This window comes from Nestor notabilis, unplaced genomic scaffold (genome assembly GCF_000696875.1).
Source record: "Nestor notabilis isolate BGI_N333 unplaced genomic scaffold, ASM69687v1 scaffold14807, whole genome shotgun sequence".
In the NCBI taxonomy this organism is placed as follows: Eukaryota; Metazoa; Chordata; class Aves; order Psittaciformes; family Psittacidae; genus Nestor; species Nestor notabilis.
In genome coordinates this window covers 927-12,637 of record NW_009937016.1, presented here as the reverse complement: position 1 = coordinate 12,637, position 11,711 = coordinate 927, and the positions used below count along the sequence as shown (strand labels likewise).

At 38.3% G+C, this 11,711-nt stretch overlaps 1 protein-coding gene across 1 annotated transcript; it reads left to right on the top strand.

Annotated features, from left to right (window-relative positions):
- Nucleotides 1-4: 4 nt before the first annotated feature.
- CDK7 (cyclin-dependent kinase 7) lies at nt 5-11,034 on the top strand (the record flags this gene model as incomplete). The annotated part of the gene is made up of 8 exons (XM_010018624.1): nt 5-94; nt 2,609-2,642; nt 4,453-4,520; nt 6,435-6,503; nt 8,045-8,155; nt 9,386-9,504; nt 10,000-10,099; nt 10,948-11,034. Coding segments are annotated over 8 exons (678 nt in total), but the record flags the coding sequence as incomplete, so codon positions are not given.
- Between the last annotated feature and the right edge of the window lie 677 nt (nt 11,035-11,711).

Here is an 11,711-nt window from a genome sequence, read left to right as displayed (position 1 = left end):
CCCGGCAGTGACGCTGGCTTCTTTCTCCCCTCAGTTTGCTACCGTCTATAAAGCGAAGGACAAGAACACTAACCGAATCGTGGCTATTAAAAAGGTGAGTGTCAGAGTATTTTCCCCTTGTGCGATTGTCGTGGTTGCAGCTGTAGCAGTTATTTTTTCAGCACATCATGCCCAGTATGTAAACTGGGGGGAGTTACCCGGAAGGCCCATATCACTGCTCAGGTCGGGCTGGGTATCCCTTGGCGGGTGGTGAGCGGTTGCATTGTGTATCACTTGTGTTTATTGTTTTTTCTTTTTCCTTTTAGTTTTATGTTCTCTCCCCTTGTTATTTCCCTTATGATTATTATGTTACTGGTGGTAGCAGTAGTGGTTTTGTATTATACCTTATTTACTGGGCTGTTCTTATCCATATCACTGCTCAGGTCGGGCTGGGTATCCCTTGGCGGGTGGTGAGCGGTTGCATTGTGTATCACTTGTGTTTATTGTTTTTTCTTTTTCCTTTTAGTTTTATGTTCTCTCCCCTTGTTATTTCCCTTATGATTATTATGTTACTGGTGGTAGCAGTAGTGGTTTTGTATTATACCTTATTTACTGGGCTGTTCTTATTTCAACGCATTAGATTTACATTCTTTTGATTCTCCTCCCCATCCGTCTGGGAGCAGGAGGGGAAAGAAGGGGAGGGAGGGAGTGAGCAGCTGGGTGGTTCTGGGTTACTGGCTGGGGTTTAACCACAACAGTGGTCAAGTGTCTGGGTGGTCGTCGCCCGCCCAAATTCTTCTTTTATTTTTTTTTTTTTTTTACTGGTTTAATGGGTAATGGGAGAATATGTATTCTTGTTTCTAGAGTGTTTTGTTTAAATGATGTAGTTAACCTGGCTTCAATGCCTGTGTCTGAGTCTCTAAAAGGTAACTTGGTTTGCAACTTGAAATTTCAGTTATTTGTTGGATTTCTGAAAATAAAATAAATGAAAACCAACAATAACCATGCAACCAAACCTACAACAAAAAAATCCCCAGAACAGCAGACCACACACATTTACAAACTTCAGACTTTGTTAGTTCCTGAGAGTGTGTTAGTTTGCTCTACCCCGCCCTGCAGTCTTGCCTCCTACTGTCCCTGATTTCCTTCAGTCCAGAAATGTTACCCCTGATTGAGTTTGTGGTAGTTTGTTTTTGGTTTTTTTTTTTTGACAAAAGCGATCTTTTAATATACCTGCGAGAATACAAGTGTTGAAAATGTATGTTGTCATAAAGTGTTTTGAAACAAAGTGACTCAACAGCACAAGATACTGTTAAGCAGGTATTCTTTATTGTGGTGCTGGAGTAGCACTGGGGATTCTCCTCCCTAAGCGCTCCCGAGTAATAGCTATCAGTACATAGTTTATGTTTTCTTACTTCACACATAAACTTTCCGAGAATTACTTAGGATGGCCCCCCCGTTCCCAGAACTGGCTGCAGAGGCAAGAAGTTCGTTATTTCACGGTCTCTGCTGCCATCTGTTGACCTATTACTGCAACTTCAGTCCCTCTGGTGGTCGTTTACTTCCTCAAGTGGTCTTTCCTTCATTACTTGTCCTTTAGTTACCTTTTAGCATAAGCACGCGCAGTTTCTGTTCTGATTATATAAAGTCCTTGGACTAGTTTCAGCATTTGTTGCGATTGCTTCATACGGACAAAGAGTCTATTTTACAGTATGATTACATCCTAATGTAGCAACATGGTTACACTTTGCGGGCCTTTCAGTCTTATTTTGCAATATGGTTGCAATGTTGTTACAATGTTCAGGGGCCGTGCTTGCAATAGATGAGATATGTGAACACCCAAGCGGATTAAGCAGTTTGACATTTACAGGATTTAACAGTTTTAATGGAAAAATATTAACATATTATTTCAGTTTCAGTCCATACCATCTGAAGATATTGCAGAAAGTTTTTGTTTTAAAAACCAGGTGATAGCTCTAGTGCTTTGTGAGGGATGAAAAATGCACATTACAGTGCTTTGGTTAAAGAGCTTGCTTTTACTGAGCAAGTTGAACAGTATCAATAGTAGGTAATTTTGTTTGATGCACTAATCCCTTTTAGCATTATAGTACTTTACTCGTATGGCTGCTGCTGGTAGCATATTGTGTAAAGCATTTTTGTTCCTATCAGAATATTTTCTTAACTTTCATAATCTGGAAATATCAATGGCAGGGTTCAGGACTTGAAAATTTCAGGATAGTAGATGACTGAGATAGGACTTCAAGCCAGCTGCAGTTTACAGAGTATGTTGATTTTACTACAGTCATTCTAAGACAACTCTCAATTACTTCACTCTCATTTTTCCCTGAAGATAAGCTCATTAGTAGTATAATAAAGCTTTATGGTTACAAGGGATTTTGCGTAGCTAGTTTACATTATGTCATGAGTGTTGTTAAGCTTTTATAAAAACTAGTGCTGTAGAGACAATTACTTTTAAATGAAAAAACCCAAACCAAAACCAACCCTAGCTGGTAACGTGCTTCATGGTACTGAAACTCATTGTGTCTTAGAAAAGCGGTACTAAAGAATGTATCCACTATTGATGGGGCAGATGGCTGAACCTTATATAATACAAATAATTTCTTTACAGATTAAACTGGGACATAGATCAGAAGCTAAAGATGGTGAGTAATCAAACAAATTCTTGCTGCTTTGTTGTTGTAAATTGGTTCATTTTGATTTTCCACACCATAACTTGGCCGAGAAAATGAGCTCAACTCTTATGTAAGGCATAGTAGAGAATTGCTTCCCAAACTGTGGGGGCAGAAAAAAGCAGCAGAGCTATCTGTGTGCATGGTAGATGTCTAAACATGAGTATGTAACCACTTAGCTTTCTCAGTTTAAGACAAACACAAACAGGAATGTATAGCATAGACTAATAATCTTTACAGCTCTGAGTTTAGAATACCTTTTGTATTGATACATGTCTCTATCTTAAATATTTTAAGACAAATAGGAGTATTTATCTCTGTTTTCAGGTGTTTCCTTTGTTCTATTTTTGTGATTTTGATGAGACAAAAGTTGATTAAAACAACAATCTTATAACTCTTGTCTCTCTGTGGGTTTGTTTTCTGTTGAGAAATTGGGTCTTTAGAATGCTGTCCTTTGATGGTGTGCTCTGGCTAGCCACATGCCTTTAGGCATGGATATAGCAAGTAAAAACCCAATAATCCTGGTCTTCTCTTACAGCGTGTGTGGTGCAGTGGAATCTTATATGTGTGTAGGCTGCCATTCTTCAGGCATCCTGCATCAGGTTACCAGCTTCCCAGTGAAGAACCTTTGTACTCAACTCTCCAGTTCTGTTCTAAGCAAAGAATTTTTAAGAGAAACTGAGCACTCATACCAGAGTCTCACAGCTGAGCAGACTGCCAGAGAGTTGTGATTCACCTGACCTCCAGGGGCTCATGTCCTTTAAGGGTAGTTGTTACTTCTGGGCTATACAATGTCTAGCTATAGTTCAAAGATGTTATTAAAAATAATGATTATATCTGGTTTCCCCGTGTTATCTGATAACCTGACATACTTTTTTTAAAATCTAAGGCTTTGCCTACTTAAAAGCAGACATTGTCAACTTGATTCCAAAATAGGTAATTAAAATTGGTAAAGCAGGGAGTGTAAAGTAGCTTTGCCCAAAGCTTTGGTAGAGTCTTACGTTTTGAATTACATCCCAGGTTTAGGGAGAATGGTTTTTCAGCTAACGTGCAGCTGAAACTTCCTGTGCAACATACCACAAGCATTTGCTTTACAGTCAGTTTTTGTACAAACTATACATACCAGGATTTTTGAAGGAGGAAATGTTACCCCGCAGGAACCATGGTTTGATGCAGTGCAGTCAGTATAACTGCCAAAGTGCATCGTTCCCCACTGTGTCCACCAGTTATTGCTCTATAAAATCTGTCCATTAAAGGATTTAGGCAGGGGTGAACAGGTTTTGGCCACTGCATGAATATAGTATGTGAATGCTGTTTATGCCACAGCATGAATATAGAAAGGCAAACATGCCTTGCCTTATTAAATAATGCTGTGTCAAAAAGAGAAGAGATATATTGACAAGGCTTTTCAGCATGTCTCCCTCTGGAAGGAAGACACATTGAAGAATGGTATTTGCAAGACCGAACTTTCCCTCTTTGCCGAAGAGGGGACAGGTTGCTTCACAATCTAAATGTGGTTACTGTAGTGTAGAACTTATTTGCTGTGGAAGAAAGTGTACATTCACTTTTATTCTGCAGAAATCTCACCTATGGCAATATTTGTTATTTAACAGATTGACGAGTGGTGTGAAAGTGATGTTGTAGTACTAAATCGTCTGTGATTAACAGAGTGGGAGATTTCTTTGGAATGAATCCAAAGGTTTACATTTTGTTCTGTCTGTCATCTTTGGGGTTTTTTCTTCCCTTTATATTATATTTTTTTTTTTTTTTTTTTCCAATGCAGGAATCAACAGAACAGCCCTCAGGGAGATAAAATTGTTACAGGAGCTAAGTCATCCAAATATTATTGGTGTAAGTAAAATGAATGCTATTTCTAGAATCAGTCCTCAAATGCTTTTGATACAGACTCAGACTGAAATTTAGAATTAGTTGGGTCATGGGCATGATACTTAATTTTATTGGAGCTATTTTTTCTAGCCCAAAATGGACAGTAAATCAATTGTTATAGCAAAGGGGGAAAAAAAAAAGGCAACGCTCACCCGTTTCAATAACAAGGACAAAGTACTTTCCTTTGAAATCCTATTACCTTTTAGCCTGGGGCTATGTGGATATTAATGGTGTCGAGAATTGTGGAAATTTAGGTTACCTGATTTTGCATCTCTCTTGATAGACTTTCAAGTGAGTATGGTGCTGAATTTACCTTATTGTTTGCTTCATATGGAACTGGTGACAGCCTAAAGCAGGCTTTTATAAGCAGTGGTAAAGTGAGATTCATGTGGCTTATTAGATTTTTGTGCTGGTATCTAAAACCTCTATTGGAAGAGGGAAACCTGTACCTTTTCAGTTGCATTTAGGTTGACTTCCAGCTACAGATACTTAGATAGAGCTAAAGATACTTTAAAATTAGCTAATAGTGATGATTTGAGGGTCTGTCATAAATATTAGACCAAATATGAGTTTTTCAGATACTTTATTTAACTTTACTAGAGTGAAAATATGGTTCTCTTCTGAATTTGGAACTTAAATTTCAAAGTGGTTGCAATAGCTGTCAGAGAATGTGCGAAGGAAGACAACTAAAATGGCAAAGGGGTGGAGCATCTTCTTTATGGAAAAGACTCTCTGATTCCTCACTCTGGAAAGGAAAAGGCTGGGAATGGGGAGTTCTACAAAACTGAGATGGTAAATTAAGTACATGCAGAAGTGATATTTGCAGAACTCCACAGTACTAGAAATAAGAGATGCATTTAAAACATATTTGTATTAGGTAGCAGGGAGGGTGGAAGTTGTGCTGCTTTACACACTGTGTAGTGAATTCATTGAATATGTTGCTGCAAGCATTGTAAAAGCAGATAGCACCAGCAGTTGAAAAAAAGAATTGGACAAATTTGTGATCAAGGGCTAAGAAGGGTTGTGCCTTTCCTAGCAGTCCTGATAAAACTGTTGTGGGTGTTAGAAGTGTAAGGGGCATGAACTGCAAGTGTCAAAGCCTGTTGGCTCACCTGCATAGTATCTCCTGCTACCATGGTTTCAGCAGGGGAAGAGCATGAGCACAGTCACTGCCGTTACAGACTGTGCAGATTAATTTCTTGCAGTTGGGTAATTCATGTGGTCATCATGCTGAGACTGTGAGGAATGAGCCACACCATGGAGAGCATATCTTCCTGATCCTGAGGGTAGAGTATCAGGCAGGATGATCTGTTCTTACTTAGCATTGTCTTATCTCAAATAACACTATTGTGTTATCCCAAATTAAAACATGATTCTGTCATTATACAGCTTCATCCTAAGAAAGGGCCATTTGGATGTTCTCCACAGTTTTATGTATCTTAGAAAGCTTGCTACAAAGATGAATGCATGCTAAGAATACCTTTGAAAAAAATTAGTAAGCCTAACACTTAAAATTTCTAAATACTGCGTGCTTACAGGAAGCAGATACACAGAGCTGAATCCATGGGGAAACTTAGTCTGGTCTCACAAAAGGGTAGGAGTTTCATAGAACAGCAAAGTTTGTGGAGAGGACAATGTGCTCACTAGATTACCTGTTGTAGCTAACATGGTGAAGTTAATGTAATTTTTTTTATTTATTCTTTAAATAATGTGAGATTGAATTAAGAAGCTGAACTGAGTAAGAATTTTTGTATTGCAAGCTGAAAAATTTGAATGAGTTCAGCAAGCTGAAAATCCACATGCAGACTACAATGGTGCAGAAATTTAGAAAATTGGAAGTACCAGAGTAGCTTCATCATAATGTATTTGGTTTTACAGCTTCAAGATGCATTTGGACACAAGTCCAATATTAGTTTGGTATTTGATTTCATGGAAACGGATCTAGAGGTAAGATTTTTAAAGACTTAATTCCATATGTTCAGATGTTGGGGTTTTTTTTAATACTGTTTAACAAGCTTACATTTGCCTATGTTAGAAAGATGACTTACACTGTCAGTTGATTAAGATCGTGTCTTAAAAGTAGTTTGAATAGTTAGACAATTTTTGTGAGTTCTCAGCTGCTAATGCCTTTACTTTTAAATACTTGTCAGAATGATCTTCAGGAAACAGATGGTTTAGTATGTTTGTTTTCTAGTACCTCAGTCATAGATCATGCTCTCAGACTGCAACTGTTAAGCATAATATCATCAAACATGGTCAAATAAATGCTATACTAAAGTATACCAAGTGATGAGCTGGTACTAAAGTCACATGCACCTGAACCATTAATAAATGTAATAATGCTAAGTACTTTTAAGTCAGTGTGTTCATTCTCCAAGACCTTAAGACAATTTGGCTTTGTGGAAGTCTTTATAAGAGATAGTGTGAGGCAAGATTTTTTGTTTTGGAAGACTGTTCTAGATGGCAGTTCATGTCAGATCTGTATATACACACATTATACCTACTCTGGACTGAAATTAATGTAGTTGTTAAGCAGGCTTATTACACATGCTGTTAAGAACTATGGATTACATTTAAAATATTACAAGAAAACATGGACAGGCTTGCTGAAAGCCAGATGAATGCAAGACTGAAAAGGTTAGATGAGGTTTTTGCTAATAGACTTTCTAGAGGATTCATTCTGTTGACTTAGTAGCTATACAACATTTAGAGCTGAAAAGGATAACGGTGAGCAAAGAGGAATAAAATACTTGTGTACTACATAATGGTATGTGGAGCATTTAACTGTGTACTGTGGTATCACTCAGGCCACCATTTTGGACTGCAGCCTGTTGTGATTGCTGCGTACATGAAAATTTGCATAGTATTAGCTATTTTGTTAAGCTTCAAACAACTTAAAGCTTAGTAAATGCTATTACTGAACAGGAAAGTAGTATTAACAAGCAAGTTGGGGCGTAATATAGAAAATACTTTCAAACAGGATGCTTACATAGAATTTTCATGTTAAAAAAGCAAAGAAGGTAGAAAACCTAAGTAATTTGTTAAAATACAGGAAAGTGGTCATACTTCCTATCTTCTTGGAAGAAGAAGAGGTAACCATTGCATTTACAAAGATCAGATGCTTAGGTTGCATGAAAAAAGCAGGAATAAGTGGGAACGTAATTTCAACTTTACTGACACATTTACAATTTTTGTCTTTGTAAAGCCTGGGTATCAAACTGGAACTGAGATAAAATAATATACTTGAGTTTCCCCCATTTTCTCATTTGCCTGTTATGCAAAGTTCATGTAGGAGTCTGGACTCCCCATTTCAATTTCTGATCTCCAGAATAGACATTTCCCTGGGAAAAAAAAAGGTGAGAATGGTAGAAAACACGTGATTGCCAATTCGAAGTTGGTCTTAAAGGATGAAATAACTTTTGCTCTGGAAGAATGGAAGTAAGTTAATCTTGCATGGTAAGCCTTACTATCAATCTAACACTTTACAGGTTATTATAAAGGATACTAGTATTGTGTTGACACAGTCTCATATCAAGGCATATATGCTGATGACTCTTCAAGGATTAGAATATTTACATCAGCACTGGATTCTACACAGGGTAAGCATGTACTAAATTGACAGCCTGGATGCTGTCACAGAAGTTATATTTGACAGAATTTGAGTCTAATGAAAATAGTTTTGAAGTTTGGATTCTGTTAGTCCGTAAGCGTGCATGCTATCTGGAGAGACGATAGCAGTACCGGAAGTGTAAGAATTATTGATTATTTAGATGTTTACGTAGAATTGTCTCAAGTTAGATGTGACTTTGGTGAGCACTGAATTGAGTCTGGCTGGGATTGATTGAATTCCTTTCAAAACAGCCTGTAAGATGTGTGGTGTGTGTGTTTTGTTTTATTTTTTTATTTGTGCTTGGAACAGTTCTTGTAACACACTAGTGTTTGTCTGTGGCTGAACAGTGCCTGGGTGCTGTCAGGGCTTTCTTGCTTTTAAGCAAGGAGGCTGGGGGTGGGCAAGAACTGGGGTGGGGACACAGCTGGAATGGCTGACCCAAGCTGTCCAGAGGGATACTGCATGCCATGCAACACCGTGCTCAGCAATAAAGACTGGGCTAGAGGAAGAAGGAGGTGTTGGGGCTTCCATGGTGGCTGTTGTTTAGAGACTGCCTGGGTACTCTCTGCTGTGGAAGATGGTGAATGATTTTCATTGCATTGCTTGCTTGCCTTGGTTTTTTTTCTCTCTCTTTTACCTGTAAAACTGCAGTAATATTGCACCCCGAGTTTTCTCACTTTTGCTGCTCTTGTTCTCACCCCTGTCCTGCCGGGGAGGAGGTGAGAAAAGACATTAGAATGGAGTGAGCAAATGGCTGTGTGGGTGCATCTTTGCTGGCCAGAAGTCAACCCACAGCACACTATTACTGTATTAAATTGTATCACTTCCATGATTTCTACAGTTAATTGAAATATTTGCAAGGTCTTTCTGGCAACTATGTTGTTAAGATAGTTAAGATAGTAAGTTAAGACAGAACTGCTGTTAACTTCAGCAAAGCTAAAACCTATTAGGAGGCATTGTTTTGTTGTGGTTTGTTTTGTTGTTGTTTTTTTTTTTTTTTAAAAAAACCTCTGCAGCTTAAATATGATAATATTCAAATGGGTGTGTTCCACTGTGATTTTCGTGTATGATTAAGTATTTGATTTCCAGGGTTGGTGGGGTTCAGAATCAGAAGCCTGTATATTAGAATGCTGTGATAGCACACCTGCCAGGAGGTTCATTACATGCCTGGTTTTTATCAACACTGACAAAAGTCATTCTTTGCTTTGTGTACTGACAGGATCTGAAGCCAAATAATTTGTTGCTAGATGAAAATGGGGTTTTAAAATTGGCTGACTTTGGCCTGGCAAAATCTTTTGGAAGCCCAAACAGAGTTTATACACACCAGGTAGTAACAAGGTAAGACATCCTATTTTTTTTCTTATGTAGTGATTGGTTAGCTGTTTTGCAGTGTCTCTTGAAATGTGTCATGCCGTATCAACATCTTGAAAGTTTGACATCCAGCTCATGCGATGTGGCTGTAGTGGCAAGAGCCTCCCAAAGAAACATAAGAAAGCATTGCTTAGTGAACTCTCTCTAAGAACTGCTAAAGCATGAATCCATGGGGTTGTTCTGGTGCGTGATACTCTTTTGAAATGTATGGAAATAATATGTATCTGCCTATGAGCCTGGCTTTCAGAGCAAGACAGCTGTTAGTTTGTTACTCATGACACTTAGAATCTATTCACATTACCTACTATGAGACAAAAGCTTGACTCAGTTAAAATATTTATTAATGTTCGTGGCATGCTTATTTAAGATATGGTTTAAAAAGCAGGTCTGCAAAATATGCAAAGTATATTTTGTGAATGTATTCCCATTTGTGATTTTTCCCAAAATGTGTTTTCTTTTCAGGTGGTACCGAGCCCCAGAACTATTGTTTGGTGCTAGAATGTATGGTGTTGGTGTTGATATGTGGGCTGTTGGTTGTATTTTAGCTGAACTGCTTCTTAGGGTAAGTCTTGAAATGTAAGCATTTTGTATTTGCTCTTCAGTGCATTACAACTTTGTGTATGGGCTTCCTCTCTCCTGCTAACAGCAGCAGGCAAAGCCAGTTAGGCTATTTTGGAAAGGGAAGAAAGGAGGGAGAAAAAAGCTTCCAAAAGCTTGGTAGCTGTAAGAAAAGTGAAGATGTGAAATAGACTAAGATTCCATAAGCATCACAGTCATTGGAAATCTCTATTCATTACTGCCTCTAATTGCTCATAATTTTGCTCCGGCTACACAGTCCTTTTTTTGATTGGCACTGGGTACCTGATGTGCAAGCTACAAGTTGAACTGGGCGAGTAACCCCTTTTCTGTCTTCTGCTTAGTCTAAATGAGATGTAAGACTGATTAGGCAGCTTCTGTCCTAGTGGGTTACTAGTCTCCCTCATGCTGTGATCTCATTCCATCAATCTTAACTGCTGCTTGTGTAATCCAGTTACGATTCACTTTAAATGTTTTGATTATATATAAAACCTAACTTCAGGGAGCAGATGATGGAAAGATCACTGTGACCAATCAACTTTAAACTGGCAAATGAAATGTAAAACCTTTCCTTTAGTTATTTTACACTAATATGCTGCTGGTTTAATCTTACAGTTAGCTTTCTGCTATCAAGTCAGTGCCATCAAACCTGGGTGGCAAGAAACCTTCAGAATCTATTTGGACATTGTTAGAAATCCTCAAATATTGTGTACCTTTGAGGGCAGCTGATGCACAAGGACGTTTTGTCCTTCAATTATGAGGCGTAGCTCACAGGTTTTCTCTAGAACTGAAATTCAGACGTTAATTCAGTCAAATGTTGTTGCCTTCTTCTAGGTTCCCTTTTTACCTGGAGACTCTGATCTTGACCAGCTAACAAGGATATTTGAAACACTGGGCACTCCAACAGAAGAACAGTGGCCTGTAAGTTCTTTTGTTTATCAGACTGACATTAGCTTTATTTGATAACTCTGGTTTAGCTTTTGAAATTTAGGAGTGTACCAGCATACTCAAGTAGATTTTCAGAAGGCAGCTGCCTGATCTCACAGAAGAGGATAAGCAGCTGAAATTTATTGTTTCTTCTGGTAAATCTTTGGTCAGTATAGCACTGTTTTTAGCATTAAGCAACTGTAATGAAACTTCTTGGTTACCTTTCTATGTGTATCCAGTTTCCCATGGATATTGGTGTGAAATTATTGTTGCTGCTTTATGTTTTTGAGATGCTAGATTAATTAGTCGGCTTTAACCTGAAAGCCTTTAATCACTTTCAGAAGTAGGAACAATTTGTAGGGTCTTAATTTGACCTGGATAAGTTACAGGTTTGGGCTATAGAGAGAAACACCAGACCAACTGCTTTAGGGAAAACAGTTTATCTTAGAGTAATGGTACTGTAACAAACACAAATTAGTAGTACAGTTATCTCTGAGATGACAATAAATTTAGCAATACCAGGTCAAACTTAGTGTCAGGGCACACAATGATCTAACCTAACCATGGTTATTAGGCAGACTGACAGGAAGCAGGGCATGGCTTCTTCAGATGGGCAGCTTGGGCCAGCCACTGAGCACAGGGGGTCCAGAATTCCCTGATCAGACCATCCT